Source organism: Muscardinus avellanarius (genome assembly GCF_963383645.1).
Source record: "Muscardinus avellanarius genome assembly, chromosome: 8".
Lineage (NCBI taxonomy): Eukaryota > Metazoa > Chordata > Mammalia > Rodentia > Gliridae > Muscardinus > Muscardinus avellanarius.
In genome coordinates this window covers 100,736,472-100,761,635 of record NC_137794.1, presented here as the reverse complement: position 1 = coordinate 100,761,635, position 25,164 = coordinate 100,736,472, and the positions used below count along the sequence as shown (strand labels likewise).

The 25,164-nt window shown below is 46.7% G+C and overlaps 1 protein-coding gene across 1 annotated transcript in view; it reads right to left on the bottom strand.

The window, feature by feature from the left end:
• Window positions 1-19,086: 19,086 nt before the first annotated feature.
• The window catches only part of SASH1 (SAM and SH3 domain containing 1), a gene marked incomplete at both ends in the record, with an annotated part of 180,503 nt that continues 174,425 nt past the window's right edge, over window positions 19,087-25,164 (bottom strand). Inside the window, 3 exons of the mRNA XM_080700145.1 lie at window positions 19,087-19,350; window positions 21,524-21,655; window positions 23,337-24,478. Of these exons, the coding sequence (XP_080556271.1) occupies window positions 19,087-19,350; window positions 21,524-21,655; window positions 23,337-24,478 (1,538 nt within the window). The remainder of the gene's footprint in view (window positions 19,351-21,523; window positions 21,656-23,336; window positions 24,479-25,164) is intronic.

Genomic DNA, 25,164 nt, shown 5'->3' with positions numbered 1-25,164 from the left:
ATGGGGAGGGGATGGGGTGGGGATCGGGTTGAGGCTGACTGGGCGATGTGTGCATGTATGTCTACAAAAGTTTGTATCCCACTATGATGTATGAATAAAGTGCACCAATAAAAAAAAATAAAAAATAAATTAAAAAAAGAGTTGGTAATTCTTAACAATATACTCTGTAAGAAAAATGTACCAATGTGTTGGAGGGAGCCCAGCAAAGCCAGGCGGGATGCCCAGCTGTGAGTCCCGGGAGACTCAATGTGCCTGGCTGCTGTACTCCTTTAGCCGCACTGGGGGCCATGGTGCTATCAGAACAGCAGATCCTGCTATCCACGGTGAGGTTGTGGGCCTTCGCTCTTGAAGGGGAGATAAAATCCATTGTTCCTGAGTGCTTGAACTCACAACCTCCAAAGGACACATACTGCTTCTTTTTTATTAAAAAATATTGAAGAGGGGCCAAGATGGCGGCAGTGGTGGTCAATATTCAGGAGATGCAAAAAAATCCTATACAATCCACCTTGAACTTTTGAAGAAATCTCCCCAAATGTGGACTGCTTAGAAGTTCTGGACAACATACTATGTAAGGAAGGTGCTCAGGTGATAACTGGGATGGTGGCGGTGGCAGTGGCAGTGACGACCAGTATTTGGGAGAGACAGAGATCTGATCCAATCCACCTTGAACTTTTGAAGAAATCTCCCCAAATGTAGACTGCTACTGCCACACATGCTCTGGAATTCTGGACAAGGTGTTCTTGGGAAAGGTGTTCTGGAGAGAATTAAGGCAGCAGCGGTAGCAGCCAGTATTTTGGAGAGGCAGAGATATGATCCAATCCACCTTGAACTTTTGCACATGCTCGGGAATTCTGGAAAACATTCTGTGTGAGAAAGGTGTTCGGGAGAGAACCAAGATGGCGGCGGTGGTGGTGGCTGCAGTAGAGTTAGTAACAGTGGTGACCAGTGTTTGCAGGGGCAGATAGATCCAGTCCAATCCACCTTTAACTTTTGAGGAAATCTCCCCAAAATTAGACTGCTCCTGCCCCACATGCTAGGAAATTCTGGACAACATGCTAATTGAAAAAAATATTTTGGGTGTATCAGAGGGAGCCCTGCATAGCCGGCTTGGGCTGCCACACTGCATGTTCTGGGTGACATCAGCCCTCATGGCCATCGCGCCCCTCTGCGCAGTGCTGGAGGCAAGGGTACACTTGGAGCCGCAGAGCCTGCTCTCCGTAGTGAAGCTGTGGACTTCTGCTTTCAGAGGGGAGACATAATTCATTGCCACTAGGTATGTGGGCTCTCAGTTTTTGCCAAAGACATGTTTTGTTTTCTCCTATTTAAAAAAAAAAAAGGAAAAAAAAAGGGAACATCTATAGATGACCTGCCCACAGTGAAAGAGACTGGAGCCCGCCACACAGCAAGGCTGGTGCTGGGGCCTCCGAGGCTGGGATGGGAGCCTGCTGGGTGGAAAGACCAGTGCCAGGGCCTTTGAGGCTGGAATAGGAGATTTCTGGGTGGGGAGGCTGGTGCCAGGGCCTGCGAGGCCAGGATCAGAATCTGCCAGGTGGGGAGGCCAGTGCCAGGGCCAGCAAGGCTGGGACGGAAGCTTGCCTTGTGGCGAGGCTGGTGTCAGGGTCTGCAAGGCTGGAATTAGAGCCTGCCATGTGGTGAGGCCAGTGCTGGGGCCTTAGAGGCCAGGAACAGAGCCTGCCATGAGGCAAGGCTGGTGCCGGGACCTCTGAAGCTGGGGTAAAAGCCTGCCATGAGTTGAGGCTGGTGCCAAGGCCTATGAGGCTGTGATCAGAGCCTGCTGTGGGGCGATGCCAGTGCTGGGGTCTCAGAGGCTGGAATTGGAGCCTGCTATGAAGTGAGGCTGGTGCCAGGACCTCTGAGGCCAGGATAAAAACCTGCTATGATGTGAGTGCCGGTGTCCAGCCCTAGCAGAGTCGAGGTTCGTGTGCCAGTGAGAAAAGAGCCGAGGTTGAAATGAGAAAAGAATTGCCACACGAGATCAGTCTTCTCCATTTTATTCAGGATTTGTTACAGTATATATATATTGTTGGCAGAAAAACAAGGGCATAGTCATGCAAGCAGGATTGCCAAGGACGGGAAAAAGTTATTATTTCTTATAAAGTTTTGGGCAAGGTGTCAGACATTTAAATAATCATAGTATGCTTTGTCTTACTTCACAAGGCTGACTCAAACTTAATCTTATACAGTGGCTCTAACTAAGGTCAGTTTGAACTTAATATTTGGCCTAATATCTTTATCCTTGGGAAAAAATCTTTGCTGCCTGAGTCTCTCACAAGCCACTGCCCATCAGGTTTATTTATAATGTTTATACATAAAATTCCAATTATACATATTAATCCAAATAATCCTAAAATAATTTTATAAAGAAAGGAATGCTAGACATTCTTCATGGGGGATCTACATTGTTGTAGATCCCCTAATCGAGCTTTCTCAAGATCTGCATGATATGCGGTAGCAGGTGAGGCCGTTGCTGCAGCCAGTGAGTCTGGGATCGGAGCCTGCTGGGCAGCGAGGCAGGTGCCGGGGCAAATAAGGCCAGGACTGGAGTCTGCCATGAGGCAAGGCCAGTGCCAGAACCTCCGAGGCCGGGATAAACGCCTGCCCTGTGGCGAGGCCAGTTCTGGGGCCAGTGAGGCTGGGTTTGGATTCTGCCCTGTGGTGTGGCCAGTGCTGAGGCCTTAGGGTACAGTATTGGAGCCTGCTGTGAGGCAAGGCCTGTAACGGGCCTCCAAGGCTGGGATTGAAGCCTACTGTGCGGCAAGGCCAGTGCCAGAGCTTGTGAGGCCGGGGCTGTAGCCTGCCATGAAGTGAGGCTGGGGCCTTCAAGGCCAGGATAGGAGACTGCTGGTGCCAAGTCCTGGAGGCCGGGATCAAAGCCTGCCATGTGGCGAGGCCAGTTCTGGGGTCAGCAAGGTTGGGATCAGAGCCTGCAGTGCAATGAGGCCAGTGCTGGGATTAGCAAGGCCAGGATCAGAGCCTGCTGTCTGAGGCCTTTGAGGCTGGGATCAGAGCCAGCAGTGCAGTATCCACAGGGAAATACACACACACAAAAAAATCGGATGCTTTCCCTAATATGCGAAAACTAGGGAGAAATGGGTAATAGGAGGAACTCCAGTTGAAGAAGGGGCCCTATAGAGGAGCAATTAAGGTGACCTATCTGAGGGGTTGGAAGGGGGTAAATGAAAACTCTTTAAAGCACATGATGTACTTAAACAAATATGTCAAAGTCAATCACTGAATCAAGCATGGGATCAAGGGAGGGGGAGGGAATGAGATGGGGATTGGATAAAGGCTTATTGGATGATGTGTGCTTGTGTATCTTCACAAGTCTTGTATTCCATTGAGATGTTTGACTACAATGCACAAATAAAAATATATTAAAAAATAAAAATAAAAGCAAAAAATAATATAGATCAGTAAAGCACTACACCACAGAGAGAGTGACATAGTGGGGTGACTTGAAAATAAGTCACCAAAGTCTTTTGGATATCTAGTATTTTTATAACCAGTCTTCTGGTCTGACTAGATTCATCCTTTCTCTGGTGCAGGTCTTTTGATGTGGAGATTCCTTTCTGTAGACCTGCCCTGTCTCTGGTACAGACCCCAAGCCTTTTGTTACACTCCAAAATGTGTTAGTTGCTTATAAGGAGTCTGAGATCTCTTGGAGGCTCATGGCATTTCTCCACATCTTTGAGGAAGTTTGCTTCTATTAGAAATGTAAAAAGACACTCTGGGCCCCGGGCGGAGTCGAGCGGGGACACGCTGGACCCCCAGAGAAACCGGGGCCCGGGTTGCAAGGCTCTGGGCCCCGGGCAGGGGTCAGGCGGGGCACACCGGACCCCTGGAAGAGCTGGGGCCCAGGTTTCAGAACTCTGGGCCCTGGGAGGAGTCGAGCGGGGCACACCGGAATCCCGGAGAAACCGGGACCCATGTCGCAAGGCCCTGGGCCCTGGGCGGGGGTCAGGTGGGGCACGCCAGACCCCCCGACCCCCGGAAGAGCCAGAGCCCGGGTCACAGGACTCTGGACCCTGGGTGGAGTCAAGCGGGGCATGCTGGACCCCCGGAGAAACTGGGGCCTGGGTCAGGTGGGGCACACCGGACCCCCGGAAGAGCCAGGGTCTGCGTTGCAGGACTCTGGGCCCCAGGTGGAGTTGAGCGGGCATGCCAGACCCGCGGAGAAACCAGGGCCCGGGTCTCAGGACCCTGGGTCCTGGGTGGGGGTCACGCGGGGCACACAGGACCACTGGAAGAACCGGGGCCCGGGCCGCAGTGCTACCAAGTGCTTGATCCTACAACCTTCTTAAACCACACATACTGTATTCTCTTATTTTTTTAAGAAAAAAAAAGGAAAAGAAAAAGAAAAAAGAAAAGAGAAAAGAAAAATATCTGAGAGGGGTCAAGAAGGCCACGGCAAATGCCAGGATACTGGAGATGCAGACAAAATTTATCCAAATGAACTAGAAATTTTGGAAAAATTCCCTGCGAAGGAGGACTGCTTCTTCTCTACATTCTTAAGAATCCTGGACATCACCTGTAAGGAGAGAGTTTAGCAGAGACCTAGGAGGAAGGCGGTGTTGAAAGAGGTCACTGTGATGGGGTGGAGACTTGTATACAGGAGAAGCAGAAATCTGATCCTACCAACCTAATTTTTTGGAGAAATTACACCAAACGTCGAATGCTGCCGTCGCGCATGCTTAGGAACACTGGACAACATTCAGAGTGGAAAAAGATCTTGGGAAAGATTTGAAATGGTGGAGGCAGTGGCAATGGCAGTGGTCAGTACTCAGGGGAGGCAGTGATCTAATGCATTACACCTGGAACTTTTGAAGTAATAACCCCAGAGGCAGAATGCTACCACAACGCACTCTTGGGAAAGTGGGACAACCTGCTGGATGAAGAGGGTGCTGGGATAAAAGCCTGCTGAGCGGTGAGGCCGGCGATGGGAACAGCAAAGCTGGGATTGGAGCCTGCCATGAGGCAGGGTCGGTGCTGGGGCCAGAGAGGCTGGGATTGGAGTCTGCCATGAGGCGAGGCCCATGCTGGGGCCTGCCGAGGGGTTAGGCCGGTGCCAGGGCCAACGAGGCCCAGATCGGAGCCTGCCGAGGGGTTAGGCTGGTGCCGGAACCAGCGAGGCCAGGATTGGAGCCTGCCATGAGGCAAGGCCAGTGCTGGGGCCTCCAAGGCCAGGATCAGAGCCTGCTGAGGGGTTAGGCCGGTGCCGGGACCAGCGGCCGGCATCAGAGCCTGCCTTGAGGCAAGGCCACTGCTGAGGTCTCCAAGGCTGGGATCAGAGCCTGCCGAGGGGTTATGCTGGTACAGGGGCCAGCAAGTCCGGGAGCGGAGCCTGCCATGAGGCAAGGCCCATGCTGGAACCAGCAAGGCTGGGATTGGAGCCTGCCAAGGGGTTAGGCCAGTGCTGGGGCCTCTGAGGCCGGGATCGGAGCCTGCTGAGGGGTTAGGCCGGTGCCGGGGCCAGCGAGGCTGGGATCGGAGCCTGCCATGAGGCAAGGCTGGTGCTGGGGCCTCCGAGGCCAGGATCAGAGCCTGCCGAAGGTTTAGGCTGGTGCCGGGGCTAGTGAGGCCGGGACTGGAGACTGCCGTGAGGCAAGGCTAGTGCTGGAGCCTCTGAAGCCGGGATTGGAGACTGCCGAGGGATTAGGCCGGTGCCAGAGCCAGTGGCCAGCTTCGGAGCCTGCCTTGAGGCAAGGCCGCTACTGAGGCCTCCAAGGCTGGGATGGGAGTGTGCCAAGGGGTTAGGCTGGTGCCGGGGCTAATGAGGCTGGGATCGTAGCCTGCCATGAGGCAAGTCCAGTCCTGGGACCTCCAAGGCCAGGATTGGAGCCTGCCGAAGGGTTAGGCCGGTGTCAGGGTCAGTAAGGTTGGGATTGATGCCTGCCATGAGGCAAGGATGGTGCTGGGGCCTCCGAGGCTGAGATCGGAGTCTTCTGAGGGGTTAGGCCAGTGCCAGGGCCAGCGAGTCCGGGATTGGAGTCTGCCGTGAGGCAAGGCTGGTGCTGGGGCCCTTGAGGCCTGGATTGGAGCCTGCCTAGGGGTAAGGCTGGTGTCGGGGCCAGAAAAGCCAGGATTGGAGTCTGCCATGAAGCAGGCCTGGTGCTGGGGCCCCCAAGACCGGAATTGGAGCCTGCTGAGAGGGTAGGCCAGTGCTGGGGCCAGAGAGGCTGGGATCAGAGCCTGCCATGAGGCAAGACTGGTGCTGGGGCCCCTGAGGCCAGGATCGGAGCCTGCCAAGGAGTTAGGCCGGTGACGGGGCCAGCAAGGCTGGGATCGGAGCCTGCCATGAGGCAAGGTCAGTGCTGGGGCCTCCGAGGCCAGGATAGGAGACTGCCAAGGAGTTAGGCTGGTGGCAGGGTCAGCGAGACTGGGATAGAGACTGCCTTGAGGCAAGGCCGGTGCTGAGGCCACCATGGCAAGGATTGGAGTCAGCCAAGGGGTTAGGCCAGTGTGGGAGCCAGAGAGGCCAGATTTGGGGCCTCCCATGAGGCAAGGCTGGTGCTGGAGCCAGCGAGGTCTGGATCAGTCCACTGGGTGGCCAGGCCACTACTGGGGCCGTCAAGAGTGGGATCAGTACTTGCAATGCGGCATGCACAGAGAAATATCACAGAAAATAAAACCCAGATGCTTCCCCTAATTAGCAATAACTAGGAGGAAAGGGGTAACAGGAAGAGGTCGAGTTATAGAAAAGGCCCTATAGCGAAGCAATTAAGGTGACCAATCAGAGGGTATGGGATAGGGGAGGATGGAACCTCTTTAAAACTCAGGAGGTATGTAAACAAATGTATCAAAGTTAATTACCAATCAAGCATGGGATCGAGGGAGGGGAAGGGAATGGCATGGGGATTGGATGAGGGCTAATTGGATGATGTGTGCTTGTATATCCTCTCAAGTCTTGTATTCCAATGTGATGTATGATTACAATGCACCAATAAAAATAAATTAAAAAAAAAGAAATATAAAAATATCCTAGGCTTTTGGGCTTCTATTCTGTTGCTAATTACCCTTGGCACCTGGAAATCTGCAGCCTTTTCCTTGAAGCTCCTGGCTTTTTTCTACCAAAGTTATTTTCAGATATATTTTGAAAATTGAAAATATTTCTCAATACTGGTACATTAATACATTTTGACGCCTCTTCCCAATACTGGTACAGGTTCTATCCCCAGTACTGCAAAAGAGAGAGAAAGAGAGAAAGAGAGAAAGAGAGAGAGAGAGAGAGAGAGAGAGAGAGAGAGAGATTGGCTTACCCGCTACCTTGAGAGTTACCTTGGGCTCGGCAAGGGTGATTGGGATGGATGAGTCCGGGAGCCATCCGTCTTCAGCCAGGTCGAGTAGGGCCAGTGGCAGGGCCTGGTCTGGAAGGGTGGTCCCCCTGTGTTGAGGCACATGGGGCTCACCGCTGTTTCTCCTGGTGGAACACTGAGCAGTCTGGTTGGTGGGTGTGGCTGAGGGCAATGCTTAGCCCAGTGTCTTTCCTTGCCACACTTGAAGCAGGCTCCTGAAGGTAGTTGTCATTGCTTTTCTCCACCCCTTGGTGGCACTTGTTGTAACTGTGGGTTCTTGTTTTGAATTAGGTATAGAAAATTCTAGTCTGAATTCTGCAAGCTTAATCCACTTTATTACTACAAAGATGGAAAGATAGGATATAGATTAAAGTAAAGCAGTATGCCACAGAAAGAGTGACATAGTGGTAGGTAGGGCTGCAGGGCTGGCTGCAAGACTGCTACCAAGGCCTGGACTTGCAAATCTGCCTTTTGGTGGAGCCAGGTCCTATGCTCCACTTCAGCCTGTTTCTCTCAGGAATTAAAATCTTTAAATGCCATGTTCACCAAATCTCAAATATTGGTCTCAGAGCCATCCTCTACCTTTTTCAAATTTTTTTTCCGAATGTCAGGGGCCAACTGCCCAGTGAAATGGGTTGCCAACACCACATATCCCACCTCAGTAGATAGATGTAAGTGAATATAGAGGGTGAAAGCCTCCTGAAGCCAATTAAGAAAAAATGGCTGGGTTTTCATCAGGACCTTGGGCAATTTTCTTAAGTTTACTGTTGTTAAGTACCTTATGGGAAGCAGCCTGTATGCCGTCAAGGAGGCATAGGATCTTATGGTCTCTCTTTTTTATTCCTTTACCACCACCATTTGGAGCTGGCTGGTAATCCCAATGGAGATCTTCAGAAGGCACCACGGCCACTCCAGTATGGAGGGCAGGGTTAGTCAAATGGGCCTAGTCGGCCCATTCTCTGGGGATCTTTAAGATGCAATCCCATTCATCAGGAGTTAAGGCAGAGGTTAAAATATCATGAAGATTCTGCCATGTGAGATCATACGCTTGAACAATATTTGGAATTCCTTAATAAAACCAGATAGATTGGTGGAAAAAGAATCTAGCTTTCTTTCAATTTGAGCAAGGTCCAGGAGGGAGAAAGGGACATGGACATGGACCATGCCCTTCGTGCCAGCCACCTCACAGAGTGGGTACAAGAGAGAAGGGGGGTCCTTGGAGCAGGCATGGTGACTTACAGGGGAAGACAAGGGGAGGTAAGGTTGGTCCCTTAAGGGAGGATGACAGGGAAAGAAGTGGGTTAGAGTGAGAGGCCATCGGAGGGGGCTCAGATGGTGGGTTGAGATCAGAGAGGAAGGGGTAGATATGGGGAACCAGGGGTGTGGAGGTGAGTTCTGGTGGTGAAGGGAGATTGGCTGTAGGGAAGGGTGATCGGGGCGATGAGGAGAGACCCTGGGGATCAGGGATGGAATCAGAAGATGGCGCCAGTAACTCAGCAAAGTCACAAGATGGCGACTATGACTCAGCAGAATTAGAAAATGGTACTGATGAGGGAGAGGGGTTGGAGGTTGGGAAGAATGGGTGGATGTGTCCCGAGCCAGCAGGACTTGGGCAGTGGAACAGTGGGAACAAAGGGAGGGACAGGAGCTCAGGAAAGAAGGCCTGGACATAAAGGACTTCTGACCATTTACCCTACTGCTTACAAATGTTGCTGAGATCAGTCAGGATATTAAAATCCAGAGTTCCGTGTTAGGGCCACCAAGACCTATTATCCAGTTTGTACTGAGGCCATGCTGTGTTACAATAGAAACGGAGGTGCTTAGGGCATAAATCCTCTGATAGCCCCAGTGTCTGGAGATTAGCAAGGAGACAACCCAGAGGGGACTGGGGTCTATTTTGAAATTTTGGTTTCATGTGTCTCGTCCATGGGCGAGAATGAAGAACAGGAGACAGGTGTTCCTGTTTTCCTGATCAACGTCTGGGAACGGGTACAAGAAGATGGGAGGGACGTCTCCACTCCCTTCTCAGGGCTGGAGAAAGACAACCTGGTTGTCCAGGGGCAACTCTGATGTGGCCCTGCATTTGGACAAATAGAGAAGCTGGAGGTGAGAAACCGGAGGTTATGACCAGAGGAAGGGAACTCATCCTGTCTGAGAACAGTTGGCCCAATCAAGGGTTGGAGAGTTCAGGCTCCTGGGAGTAAAGAGGAGGGGCCCCCTCAGGGGTCCAGTGGAATCACCGGGGAGTCACAGGGGCTCAGGGAGGGGTAAAAATGTAAAATAAACCCTCCCAGGTTCAGCACCAGATGTAACATTGAAATTGAGTCAGGGTCACAAAGGAGGCAAAATACAGCAAAGGAGTATGATACCAGGCCCTTTTATTAATTGTATGTCGCTCCTCGTCAAGGTCTGCTGACCAGTATTGGGGAAGAGGGGCTATCAGTCAGCAGACTCACGCACGAAAGAGGAAGTGAGGGCATGTAGCCAGGTCTTGGGGTAGGGCTAGCAAGGTGGGAGGATGCTGGTCCTCTCCTGATACCTGGAGTCTGTCCTGCAACATTTGGAGTCTGTCCCACCTCTGCTGCAGGGTCCCATAAGGGGAGGAGGAAAGGACCAGACCTATCAATAGGGAATCTGTTTCTAGATGAATGCAGTGCTAACATTGATGTGCCTGGTCACTGTGCCCGCACTGATATCTTCTTCCATAAATGCCCTTCTCCCATTTCTAAAAGGAAGAAAAGCATTTGTCTAAACGGGTTGTAAAAATGCCCAATGCTCCAGAGACTTGGTAAAATAGAAATAACTGGTGTTGTACAGGTAAAGTAGAAATAACTGGTGTTGTACCATCTTCTAGTACAAAAAGACAGCCTCCACTGCCCACCAGCCATTTAATGTGAGACATCTTTTTTTTTTTTTTTTTTTTTTTTTGCGGTACTGGGGATGGAACCCAGGGGCATTCTACCTTTGAGCTACACCCCCAGCCCTATAGTTTTTATTCTTTATTTTCAAACAGGGTCTCACTGAGTTGCAAAGGGCCTCACTAAGTAGCCGAGGCTATCGGGAACTGCAATCCTCCTGTCTCAGCCTCTCAAATGCTGGGATTACAAACATGCGCCACCACACCTGGCTGTGAGACATCAGTTTAAACTTTGTCATTACTTATCAAAAATTATAACATAAGCAAGGCGTGATGGGACACTCCTGTAATGCCAGTACTTGGGAGGTTGAGACAGGACGTAACAGGTTTGAGGCCAGCCTCAGAAACCTAGTGAGACTCTCAGCAATTTAGTGACATCATGTTTCAAAATAAAAAATAAAATAGGGTTGGGAGTGTAGCTTGGAGGTAGAATGATCTTGTACTAAAGGGGGAAAACAGACGCCGGGCGTGGTGGCGCACGCTTGTAATCCCCGCGCTTGGGAGGCGGAGACAGGAGGATCGCGCTGGTTCGGAGCCAGCCTCGCTGGCTTAAGAGACTCTGTTTCCACATAAAAATGTTAAAAAATAGGTCTGGGAGTGTAGCCCGTGGGAGTGTATACCGGAGGTAGAAGGACTTCCAGGAACCCCAGTACCACCAAAAAAAAAAAAAAAAAAAAAAAAAGGGGGGGGGAACAGGGAAAAAAAAGGAGAGAGAAAGAGAAATAAAGGTTTATTAATAATCATAATATAGCCAGGCATGGTGGCACACGCTTGTAATCCCAGTATTTGAGAGGTTGAGACTGGAGGATCACAGGTTTGCGGACAGCCTCAGCTACTTAGTGAGGCCTTCTGCAACTCAGTGAGACCTGGTTTCAATATAAAAGAATAAAAAATAGGTCTGGGATTGTAGCTCAGAGGTAGAATGCCCCTGGGTTCCAACCCCCGTACTTACTACAAAAAAAAAAAAAAATCATAATATAGCTGTATGTTAGTTGATGACAAGGGCAAGGAAAACAAAATTCAGTTTCTGGAAGAAAAGCATGATAAAAGAGCATGAAAATAAATTATACTTCAGTTCATAAACATTTGTGTTTCAGAGAAGTAGGGTAGGATGATCAAAAAGATACACATAACAGTCTATTGCATTAGGATAAGATTCTATGATGAAAGTGGAACAGATATAGGATCTCAAGAAGAGAAGGAAGCAGGATAAAAGAAGTTTAAGTGCTTATTCTCATGTGCTTTCAATGGACAAAGGGAAGATATCAGACTGCTACAGTATTTATTTATCCAATGGATTATATATTTAAAAGTAACACTGAAGATTTCTCTTTAAAGGCAAGTATTTCTAGTAAGGAGGCAATGTAGAGTCTTGCAAGTATTTTAACTTATACTTAAGAACTTTTGGAGGGCAATTCTAACACGTGTGAGGGAGGTCTTAGTATTTGCATATCATGTTATTATAGGAGCAGAACTGCTCGCAGCCATCGGCACAGGAGATCAAAGGTAAGGGCGGGGAGGCAGACGCAGCCTCCTGCATGGGCAGCGCAGACCCTCTGGGCCCCACCGTGGGCATTTCCATCAGTAACATTCGTACCATTCAGTTTCAGCCTCTGATGTGCTGCTGATTCAGTTCAACAGCTAGAGTCCAAGGGAAGGCGCCTGAATGGCCTGGCATGGGCCACGCTCACGGCTCGGAGGAGAACGCCACAGCTGAATATCCTGCCAAGATCGCTCAGAAGGCAGAAGGGGCATTACCCCGAAGGAAGGGCAGAGTGTAAGTAGTAAAAGAAGAGGAAGAGGGGCGAGCCTGAAAAGCACAGCAGTGGCCTGCGGCTAACGAGTCCAGGAGGAAGCTACAGAGAAGTGGGGGGATAAACGAAGGTATGGGGGTCCCAGGACAGGAGGACACAAGGCCAAGCTGAATTAGACAGGTGGACTGCCATCTCTCTTTTTTCCTGTGTGTCAGGGAGGCGGAGAGAAGACTAGATGAAGATGCTATGACGTTGCCAGGAGTGGTGGCACACGCTTGTAATCCCTGCGCTTGGGAGGTGGAGACAGGAGGACCTCACTGGTTCAAAGCCAGCCTCGCTGGCTTAAGAGACCCTGTTTCCAAAATAAAAATATAAAATAGGTCTCTGGGAGTGTAGTCCGGAGGTAGAAGGGTTTCCAGGAACCCCAGTACCGACACCCCACCCCAAAATGCTATGGCGTTTGTCGCAGAGAGGAGGCCCAATGCACGGTTCCTACTCCTTCTGTTAAGTGGGAGAAGAGATCATGCTTTCCTGATGAGGGGTGGGAGTTTGGGCTCATAGGAGTTGATGTGTTTTTAGGATTTTTGTGTTTTTTGTTTGTTTGGTCCTAGGGATTGAATCCAGGGCCATGCTATCTCCAAGCTACACAATCAACTCTTTTTATTTTTTATTTTTATTATTTTTGAAACAGGGTCTTGCTAAGTTGCTGGGGCTGTCCTCAAACCAGCGATCCTCCTGTCTCAGCCTCTCAAATACTGGGATTACAAGTGTGCACCAGTATGCCCAGTTGAAGTTTTGTGTTTTTAACAGCCTGATACTCCTAGCACATGACTCATGGCTATAATCCATATAACTATCTCCTCTGGCCTTGTCTGTTTTTATACATGGTTTCCCTTTAATTCCCACAGACCTTTGTACACAATTCTCTTATGGCTCCGACCATACTTCTTATCAAATATGGAGGGAAGTCTATTGAGGATGAATGGGGTTATGGTAAATTCCAGTCGATTACTGTGTGTGTGCTACTGGGGATTTAATACAGGGACATTCTATCTCCAACCTATATCCCCAGTCCTATATTATTATTATCATTATTTGAAACAGCGTCTTGTTAAGTTGTTGAGAGCCTTGCGAAGTTGCAAAGGCTGCCCTTGAACCTACAACCACAAGTACTGGGATTACAGGCATGCACGCCATGTTCAGCTCCAGTCAGATGACTCTTGACTCCTCTGAGTCCTACAAAAGTACCTTGGAGTTCTTCCATACTTGGACTCAAGTCTGCTTTGATTAGAACATTCAGGTGTGCCTGTTAAAAAAAAAGTGTATAGGCCAGCATTCGGGAGGCTGAGACCGGAGGGTTGTGGTTCGTGGACAGCCTCAGCTACTTAGTGAGGCCCTCCGCAACTTAGTGAGACCTTGTTTCAAAATAAAGAATAAAAAAAAAAAAAAATAGGGCAAGGGATGTACCTTGGAGGTCAAATGCCCCTGGGTTCCATCCCCAGACCCTCAAAAAGAAAAGAAGTGTATAGGAGCCAGGCGAGGTGGTGTACACCTGTAATCCCAGTACTTGGGATGCTGAGACAGGAGGATCATAGGTTCATGAAACTTAGTGAGATCCTGTTTCAAAATAATAAAAAAAATATTTTTTAAAGGATTGAGGTATAGCTTAGAGGTAGAATGGTAGAATGCTCCTGCGTTCTACCCTCATTGCCAAAACAAAAAAACAAAACAACAACAAAAAACGTGTACAGGAGGCATCTTAGTTCACTTTGTGTTGTCAACACTACTATAGACTGGGTAATTTGTAAAGTTCAGAGTTATTCCTTACAGTTTATGAGGCTGGTGAGCCCCAGGTCCAGGAGCTGCCTCTGGTAAGGACCTCTATGCTACATCATAGCATGGCAGAGGCAGCCCGCAGCAAGACCCCGAGAGTGCCAGCTCCCTCCTTACCTGCCTCCCTGTTGCTACAGAGTCACTAATGCCATCATGGGGGCCACCCTCATGACCTCATCCACTTGTAATTACTTACCAAAGGCTCCACCCCCAGATATTATTAATGTACAAATTTGGGAATTAAGCTTCCAAGACCTGAGCCTTAGAGATCTATTCTAGGTGTAGCAGGAAATGAAAGCTCAAGTCTCCTGTCAGTGCTTTTCCCTGCATTCTTGTTGAAGGGGCCTTGGAGGAGGAACTGAAATGCATCCAATAAATGTACACCTTGGTGGCCATTCACCCCCACCCCATGCACAGTTCACACACACACACAAAGTCCTGGGGAGCAGCTCCCTGAGAGGGTCTTTCATAACTAAGGGTAAAGAAAATTATAATTCTAAATGCTCAAAAATGAGCTCTGCAGTTAAAGAACAGTTACCAGCCTCTTCTTTTCTCCCTTTCATTATAAAATGTATGTTTTTTTCAGCATGGGATAAGCAAAGCTTGAGATTTATGGTTAGTTCTTTTAAAATAATAAAAGTTAAGATGAACCCCCACTCTTAGAGAAAATGAGATATTCCCATTTATAGTTTCTGGGACATGGGTAGGGATTACAAATAAAAAAAAAACCCTACTGTAATTGTTTCTTTTAATGAAATCCACCAGTGTGTTTAGAATATTCTACCAAAATTTAGAACACATAAAACTTTAATACATCTATTACATGTTAAGTGATAAAGGTCAAAGGATATTCATAGGGGCTTTTTTTTTTTTTTTTTTTTTTTTTGGTGGTGGTACTGAGGATTGTGCCCAGGGGCATTTTCCTTCCAAACTATACCCCAAACCCTATTTTTAATTTTGAAATAGGATCTCATTAAATTAGGGAATGCCTCACTAAGCTGAACCTGTGATCCAGTCCTCCTGTCTCAGCCTCCCAAGTACTGGGATTCAAGCGTGTGACACTATGCCCTGCCACGATAACTTTTTAATAGCAAAAAGCTATTCGTTCACAGAATACTGACTAAATAAATTACCTGTATAATAGAGTAATTTTTAAGAGACTAGAAGGGTCCTGACATGGAGATATTTCTGAGATATATTAATTTAAAATTAGGGTGAGAAACTGAGAGTAGTGGTTCATGCGGCTAATCTCAGTACTTGGAAGGGTGAGACAGGAGGATTGCAGGTTTGAGGACAGTCTCAGCAACCTAGCCAGACTCTCAGCAATTCAGAGTCCTTGTTTCCAAACAAAAAATTTAAAAAGGGCTGGGGTTATATCTTGGAGGTAGAGTGTCCGTGGGTTAATTCCCCAGGAAAACACACACACACACACACACACACACACACACACCTAGGATGAGAAGTGTGAAGAATATGCTATCATTTCTTTATGGAAAAATACAGAGGCAATTACATTTGTAAATTCAATAATTCAATACATGTGAGCAATTCTTAAAAGCTAAGCCAAGGCTGTTAATGTAATTGCCTGCAGAGAGAGGAACGAGGAAGGTGATGAGGATCATTTGTTTGGTATTAAGTGCATATATTATCTACTCAAAGACTTTTTCATTATAAGCACCCTCCTCCCCCAATAAAAAATGTGTATTTGGGGGATGAGGGTGGAGCTCGGTGGTAGAACACTTGTCTGGCAAGCGCCAGGCCCTCGGTATGATCACTGGTGCTGCCAAAACAAAAAAAGTGTCTTTTTTTTTAATCAATTGTGGCATGTCAACATTGAAAATCAATTTTTTTTGCAACTTGGCTAACTTAGAAGATCCAGATCTGGATTTCTTTTTTTTTCTCAGGGGAAGTTGGGGTTCTGTTACTATTTAACTGTACAATATTGGCTGAGTTGACTGCCTTACCCAGAGGTTCAGAGTCTTCCTTTGAAAATGATGAGTTTAGAGTAGGTATGACTTAGATGATCTTTTTCTGATCTAAAACACCCTGATTACTCAATGATGCATATTTTGAAAAATTGCAAAAAAAAAAAAAAAAACTGTAGAGAGAATCTGGGTGCCTGTGTGATGGTGCGGGATGTGGCAGAAGTCATGGAAAACAACTATTTTCAAGACAAACCACTCATTAACCATAATTTTCCCTTCATTTCTATTCCATTATCTTTGAAATACCCAAGAACAACAAAAGAAGCAGCTTCAACTGAAGAAATTTATTTACTTTTTTTTTCTAGGTACATAGATGACATAATTTTAGACAAGTTCTGATACATAGGAAAACCCTTCTGTCCATCTTTCTTTTTGCTAAATGAATAATCACGATAAGGTTTTTATTTATTTTTTTTTTACAATTTTTAAAACAATACACAGCTTTCCTGGGCTGAAGCAATTGCAAGAACATATTGGTACTGGTATATTACAGCTACTTACAATGTTTAAGAACAGCAATGGAGAAAAATAAGTTATTTAAATATTGATTTCATATACAGAAAGTGCAATGTTGTTAGTTGTTATATAACTTGCTCGACAGTTTTTTTTCTCTATCAATTTAAAATCAAGATAACTTGGACTCAGACGATTCTATTTTTTTTTTTTTCTAAACATAATGTAGCACGTGCAAGCAGCAGTGGCTGGGTTGGCTGACCTCTTTCGCTGCACTTATGAAAGCAAACTTGGCTACGTCAGGAACCGATCTCTAATAGACGTTAAGAAAAGGGGCTCTGAATAAGGCAAGGCCATGAAATGCTATTTGCTCTCAGTTACCTGGGAATGTAAATAGTATTTGGGACTGGCTGCCTTTCCTTCCAGACAGCTGGGACGTAAAAATTAGGATTAGGTTATGTGTAGCTACCTGAGCCGAACTGCCTTTCTAGGTTTCTTTTGTGCTTTCCGAGGAAGACAACAATTTTCACCGTTACTCAAAATTCTGTACCAAATGCAACTGGCTAAAACTGGATACTGCTAAAGCCTCCCACCTGTCCACTAACATCCACAGGCAGCCCCAAACCACTTCAGTTGAATGTCACATACAAACATTCAGGCTTTGCTCAGACCAAATTAAAAGTTTAAAGTAAAAGAAGACCAAACAAACACTTAAGCTATAAAAAACAAAAATCCAAAAAACCCCCCAACAAACTAAAAATAACCTCAGCCCCCCTCAGATCAGACATTTGCACTAAAAATTACTTGTGGTCCCTGAATTTCATTTTCCATGCAAAGGCCATGATGTCCAAAGAGTGATAAAAAATATGGTTTGGCATTCTCAAAACCTCCAGTGCCTTAAGGAAAATCCTGCACCAAGGATGTACCAAAACTTGGAAATTCACATGGGCTTTCTCCTTTTCCTTTCTTACCTCAAAGATGACTTCTGTGTGGTCTCTTTGCTCAGCTCAAAGGATGAGCAGGATCGGTTGGAATGTCAAGCCTAGGTATTTCAAAATAAAGAAAGAAGCCCATCTTACAGCACCCCCCTGCACCACACGGCACATAGAATTCATTTGAATAATGTAGTTATCTGAGAACCCTGCAGCCCCACCTGTCAAAAGGACCCTGCCGCAACCTAGAGGACAAAATTGAAATTTGGCAGCTTTACTTTTTTCTTCTACATTTCCACTTTTTCACATGGCCTCTTAGAGAAGGCGAATGGATAGTATTGAAGACACATATTATTTTGAAAAAATGCATACCAAAGCATGGAACAAGCTTATTACCTAAGAATGTCCTTTTTCTCAGAGACATGAAGTGTATGTTAAAGGTGGCTTTGTAATTAATGAAATCATTTCCCTGCTCCCCTGAAGGAAATCATTTGTTTTTGTAAACAGATGAAATATCAGAGAACCTTTGCTCAAAGTCTTGTGTTCAACGTGTTTCTATGGGCTAACTTGGATGCTTCAAGTGACGCTTGTGATAAGAATGTGGAGAAAAAAAATCATTTTGTAAGCAGTGGGGAGCCTTAGTAGTTGTCTGAACTTGCTGATGGCGAGACAATCAGACACCCGAATAAAAGAGGGTCCAAGATGTTGAAATCATCTGCCGAAATAGTTGAACATCTGCAACACTTAACACCTGGCTAACGTGATTTGTCTGGCTCCCTAATGGACCTTTGTTTGAATTAAAAGAATTATCTAAATAAGAAAAGAATAACACTACCTTAATTATAGAGCTGAAAAAAACTAATAAACTATTTCCCTTTTTAGAAACATCTTTCTGAAATATTCAACCTTACAATGACTTTCTGCGAAGGGGACTCATTCATTGATGACCGAATTTTGGAATGGACACGGTCAGGATTCCAACTCCATACAGAAACTCAATGACCAATGTGGTATAACACGAAGCTGATTAAAATGAAAGGCATTTTCTGTACATGGGTACACACACACACACACACACACACACACACACACACACACACAACCTTTGTGGATTTCAGATAGCTTTTTACTGGGTTTGGAGTTAGTTTAAAAACTGAAAGCCAACATGAAACGTGTGCTTGATAACCACCCTTACAAAATAAGCCATGTCCAAATGAGACAGTTAGAAAAGCCCATTTTTGCTGGAAACACCCCAGATAAATTAGATGGCAGTCTAAGCTGAAGATCTGGAACTAGAGTTACAGGGTTGTGGACACTAGTTAGATAACTGCTTAAAAGCTTATATTAAGGCAAATAAAAGCTGATTGCTAGAAAGCAATTATGTAAAAGTCTTTTGTTTATCTAAAGGAGAATAGGACTTTTTTTTTTTTTCCTGGTGCAGCCAGACGTTCTAACTTCTAAACAAATGAGCATGGTCAATAGTGTACAGTAACCGCAGAGTCTGTCGCTTTGGCCTAGCTCAGCCCACCTGGCTAGGGCATCCTGCAGGGAGGGGTATGATCAGCAACGGGGCAGGCTGCCCTGTCCTCTCCTCCCAGCCCTCTGTCCGCACAGAGACAGACTGGAGGCACGGCGTGTGCAACAAGTTGGCTCTTCTGCGATCTCAAAATAAGTGCTTGTCTTGCCTTCGGGGGTCAAGGAGAACCGCACCAATTTCCTTACAGGGGCTTTTCTGGAAGAGAGGGTCCCCAGTCTTGTGCCTGGGTGTCGTACTCTGTGGGCCACAGGTGGGCCCTGCTTCTGTATCTTGTTGGCCCACCAGACATGGAAGAATTGCATCAGTTTTGTAAGCACAGTGAAAGGCGGGCTCCTGTCCAGGGAGCTCCACCGCGGGCCTGGCTATATGGCCTCGGGGCTTGGTGGCAGTTTGAAGAGTCTGGCTGCGGACACGAGCTTCCTTATGTGTCGCTCCTCTGTGATGCCGGCCTCCTGAAGGCAGGTGTGGGACAGAGAAGGCACTTGGCTCAGTGCGCTGAAGCCCGCCTCAGAGAGGGTGCTGGTGTACATGGGCAGGCCAATGGAAATGAGCCAATCCGACACGGAGGCCACACACCCGGGAGACAGGGGCTTCCTGCAGATTTCTGTGAGCCCGCCACTTGGGATCTGGATAAATAAGGACATTAATGTCACAAAGATTCTACATGTACCAAGAGAGACCTACTTCTTATATGCCCCAAACCTGACATTGCTAGCTTATTACCAGAAAGTGGTAATGCTAGGGGATGTCAAACATCAAGGCTAGCAGAAAGAGTCCTCAAAGATGAAATAAATCTTTAAGAAAGCGCCCTAGAAGTTTCTAGACACTGCTCCAAAATTAAATCAAATTCTGATTATGTGACCAAGTCTGTTAGTTGTAAGCATTTATATATCCTGCTGTTTGTCTCACTGGATTCAGTTCTTCAGGGAGGGATCAGCCCCTAAGGTGATTCGCAGAGATGAGCCTTTGTGATAGTGTAAAAAAAGGATACTCAGTGGGTAGTGTTTGTATATATTAGATTTTCCACTGCATTTTGATTTTATTTTAGCTACCAGAAAATTGAGTGTTTCATCAATATAGTCACAAAAAAGTTAAAATATAAAAATATAAAGTGTTGGCTAGAATAGGGAAATGGACATTTAAATTTGACTATTGGGTACACACAGTATGACATCGTTCAGAAAGGGGATGTGTAAGCTGGGCGTGGTGGCCCACACTTGTAATCCCAGCATTTGGGAGGCTCAGATAGATGGATTACAGGTTTGCAGCCAGCCTCAGCTACTTAGTGGGGACCTCTGCAAATTAGTGAGACCCTGTTTCAAAATAAGAACAAAAAACAGGACTATGGATGTAACTTGGAGGTAGAATGCTCCTGGGTTCAATCCCCAGTACTGAAAAAAAAAAAGTGATGTGTAAGACATACAAAAATCCTGGAGATTTTGTGTACTTTTGGTAAAGCAAACCCTCTTCAGAGAATATAGCCTCAAACTGGGTATGGTGATACATGCCTGTAACCCTAGTACTTAGAAGGGTGAGACAGGAAGAGCACAGGTTTGAGGCCAGTCTCAGCAATGTAGCGAGACTTACTTTCAGCAACCTACTGAGACCTTGCTTCTTGCTTCAAAAATAAAAGATAAAAAGGGGTGGGTGTATAGCTCAGAGGCAGAATGCCCTTGGTTCAATCCCCAGTACCAAAAAATAAAACAAAAAAACAAAAGAACATATCCTCAGAAATTATCTTAAAAGTCTAAAAGTATTTTTAACAAGGATGTTCTTCATTATGTTAAAATAAAAAGCTGAACAAAAAACTGAAATGTTTTAATGATATAGAATTGGCTAAACTACAGAATACTTTGAAAAGCTGACAATAAAAAAAGAATTTTTAATAAATGTAAAGCCAATTCATGACTTTCTAACTGAAAACAATCAGATTTCAAAGTGTACAGTTACTATTATGCAAGTGCAGAGAAATGTCTAGATTTTTTGTAAATCGAGAAGTAAAAATTGTATATATTTGAGGTACACAACATGAAATTTTGACAAATACATTATAGAACGCCTAAATTGAATTCATGTTCAATGCTCACACACTTGGCATTTTTCTTGTGGTGAGAACACTTAAAATTCATACGGCCTCAGCAATTTCCAAGCACTTAGTGTATTGCTATTAACTGTCGTGATCGGGTGGTACAACAAAGCTCTTGACTTATTGCTTTTTTTTTTTTTTTTTTTTTGCGGGTCTGGGAATGGAACCCAGGGGCACTCTACCTCCGAGGTACACCCCGTCTTCTATTTTTTATTCTTTATTTTGAAACAGGGTCTCACTAAGTTATGGAGGGCCTCACTAAGTAGTTGAGGCTGTCCACGAACCATGATCCTCCAGTCTCAGCCTCCTGAACGCTGAGATTACAAGCGTGAGCCACCATGCCCGCCTAACTTAATGCTTCTAATTAAATCTTGAGCCCATTATATGAATTTGTTTTTTTTAAAGTTCCTAATGCTGAGATTATAGATAATTTTCATTTCTTTTCTTTTTACAGTGCATTTTAAAATATTTCAGGGCTGTGGTATATTTGGGGGTAGAGTGACTGCCTAGCACGTGCAAGGCCCTGGGTTGTATCTCCAGCACCATACACAGCAAGAAAAATAAAATAAATAAATAAAATAAAATAAAACTTCTAGGCTGGCTCCGTGTACTTTCTCCCTTCCACAAGAGCACTTGCTGATGCTCATCACCAGCTGTGATAAGTGCACTGCAGGAAGCGGGTGTGGGATGCAGGACCGGAAGTGGCTGCTCACCGCCATGCGATGCTGCTTCCGCAGCAGCTTCACCCGGATCTGGTCCATGTTGGTGGCGACCTCCCTCTCGGGCTGATCAAGGTCCTCTGCGTATCTCTGCACCAGGGCTTCAGGAATCCCACAGCGGCCATGCTGCCCGAGGAAAACAGAAATGTGGCATGAAGGGTGGGTTAGGGTATTTTTTTTTTTTTCCTTTCCTCTAAGATACACCAAGCATAGAGTGGGATAAAGACATTTAGCTACTGGGTTTTAAACTGAAAGGTTTACATTTAAAATGAATATCTATCTTCTATTATTGGGATGGATGCTCTAGAGGGAATAGGCCTATATCTTTCAGATACTGAGGTGTTCTAGGAAAGTAGCTATAAACAAGATGAGCACAGAACATGCTCATCCTACATCCTTTAGGCCAATGCCTTTACTCTGACCATTTTGTAAAATCCTCTTTCTCCAGTGTTGCTGAAAATAGTTTCCTACACAGCAGAAGAACACACTTATACCCTAGCTACTCCACTTTTTACCCTTCATCTATTAAGAATTACACCACCACACCACTAGGCCTCCTTGACTGTAGAATTCCCCCTATTTTTCCTTCAAAGGAGTTTATTCAGAAAACGTTCAGGCAGGAGAGGAATAACAGAGGGAGGAGGCTATAGTAATACACTCAGAGACACTTGGCAAAGCATGTATTCCTGGGATTCCAGGGGTAAAGTACAAACATCCCCATCACCCCTAATGATTTGTCTTCAAAGCTAATTTTATTTTTTATTTTTTTTGGTACTGGGGGTTGGACCCAGAAGCACTGTTACTTCAAACTACACCCCAGCCCTATTTTAGTTTTTATTTTGAAACAGTGTCACTAGGTTGCTGAGAATCTTGCTAAGTTTCTGAGGCTGTTATCAAACCTGTGATCCTCCTAGCTCAGCCTCCCAAGTACTGGGATTATAGGCATGGGCTACCATGCCTGGCTCTTAAAAGTCACTTTAGTATTCGTAGGTCTTTTATTTTTTTTCCTTCAAATAAGAAATTACTTTTCATTACAGATCTAGATGTCTTGGTGCAATGGAGGTTTTTGTTCTTGTTTTTTTTGTTTTTTTTTTCAGTACTGGGGATGGAACCCAGGGGCATTCTACTTCCGAGCTACACCCCCAGCCCTATATTTTATTCTTTATTTTGAAACATGGACTCATTGAGTTGCAAAGGGCCTCACTAAGTAGTAGTTGAGGTTGTCCACGAACTGTGATCTCCTATCTCAGCCTCCCAAACGCTGGGCTTACAAGCATGGCCACCATGGCCAGCTTCGATTGAGGTTTTTATATTATCTTTCCCTTATTACCTATAGATGATTATGCAATATGATGACTGTATTATATTGAACAGGGGTCTACAATTTTCAAAGTATGTCCACACTTATTGCATCTGCTCTCACAATCCATCTAAGAGGTAGCTATGCAGTTACTTTTAGCCCCAGGAGACCTATAGGGAAATGAAGGGAGGGCTTTCATGTTAACATATTCATGTGAGGTAGGCACACATGCTTGGACTTGGGTCTCTCTTGGTTCTCTTTCAGGAACCAGTTCTGGTACTGATCATTCTCCGTGCAAAGCAGAGCCGCCCCCAATTAAAAACAAGCAGGGAAGAGCAGAAGACGGCAAGACTGTATTTGCATTTAACCCGGAGACCTGGATGGGCCGAGGCCTCAGTGATGGGTCACCATGCAATCTTAGAATGCCCCATTTTCTCTGGGGCTGGTCTCTGACAGCTGTGGGCTTCCAGGCAAAGACATGGGCCAGTGAGCTTGGGCCTCGGGTACCTTATCTGAGTACGGTTCCTCCGTGAGATCGATGCCCTCTGCTTGCAACTTGTTCTCCGTGAGCATCTCCAGGTCCAGGCCCCGGGCGCAGGAGACCTTCCTGCTCAGGGCGGGGCCCAGCCTCACACCATGCTCCTGCAGGCTGGTGCTCTCAGGAAGCTCAGAGAGCCAGGGCGGTGGCCTTGTGCTGGGGGGGCTGCCTGGCTCCTGCCCCGGGGGAGGCCTGGTCCCCTGTGCGGAGGGGCTCTCAGCAGGAACGGCGGGGCTGGCCTTCTTCAGTGGCAGGCATGGAGCCTCAGGGCTGGGAAGGCTCCCACTGGGGCTCACAGGGACCAGGTGGAGGCCATTGGTCAGCCGCTCTCTGCTCTTTTTGGCAGGAACAGGTGGAGGCTGCGAAGGGTGTTTGGGCTGTGTCCTTGCCTCCGCGACCCTCTGTTCAGCCCCTATCCCTTCTTTGGTGCCTGGGGGAGGGTATGTTCCTTCCAAATCATGTCCTTTTCTGTGCCCCTCGAGAGACGTCCTTGTTAAACTGTGTTTGACTCCGGGAGGCTGGGCCTCAAAGTTTCTGGGCAAACACTGAGGAGGCGATGGGCCATGGGGAGTGGCTACTCCGGGGCCGTCCAGTTTCTTAGTAGTCATTTTCTGAGGTTCAGAAACTCTCTTGCTTTGGGTCAGTAGCAGTGCGCTGTCCATGGCGGGATCTCGCCCCAGGGCCTGGGCCTGTGCAGTAGAGGCCGCGGCCTTCTGTGGCACTTCTGGAACAGTCTCAGGGGCAGGTTCGGTCCCCGCTGTAGGCACATCTTTCTCATCATCAGGCTCTCCTTGAAGGTTGTCTAGGGAATGGGATCGGGGCCAGGTCTCCACGGGCTGGGGTCCCTCCAGCGTCTCACAGCTCCGACAAATGGAAACTGGAAGGCTCCTCCGGTTTGGGTTCATGCCGGTCACCAAGGGAGGGTCACAGCGCTTGGTCGTGTCTGGGGTGAGGCTGCGGCTCAGCCTGCCCTCCTCTCCCTGCTTACGGGTGTCCCCTGACTTCGTTAAAGGCAAGGTGGGGTAGGTGCCCAGCTGACCCCTGTGGAAAGACTTCAAGCTGAGCCCTGATGATGACTTGGCAGATAAGAGGCCAGTTTTCGGATTCTTACCTGGGAGACAAGGGAATAGTTAACATTTTAAAAGTCATGTTCATGTATTAGGGTGTGCTAGCAACACTGAAATGTCCAATTCTCAAATCCCATAGTTGAATTACACTAAGAACACAAAACCATCATTAATACCATCAGGTGATCTAGGGTTACTATGGTCCCATTTTGGTTTTTAGACAGGACTCCTGGGGACCGAAAGTCATTGGTTATATGGAAAAGAGGTATGCTGTGTCACACAGTGAAGGAAAGCGAGGCTTAATGTCTATCTCAGTGCAGAAGAGGGTTGACTGTCTACATTAAATGTGGAAGTCACAATGATGAGATTTTTGCTTGGTGAGTATAGTTCCTTCATGTCATGATTGAAAAATAGAGGTAGACAGATTCCTCAGAACAGGTTCTAGCAAGGATGCCCCTGGAAGGGTGGCCAATGAATATTCAAATCATACCACACCCATCCTGGCTTGGTGGTGCTGCCTCTAATCCCAGTTCTTGGGAGGCCAAGACAGGAGGATCGCAGGTTCAAGGACAGCCTCAGCAATGTAGCGAGGCTGTCGCTAGCAACCTCGTGAAACCCTGTTTCAAAAGAATTCTGAATAGGTCTCATGGAATAAATTTTGAGGTACCTAAGATACTCATAAGAACTGAGATCAAGGTGAGTTCAGCAAAGTATCCAGGATGCCAATGTC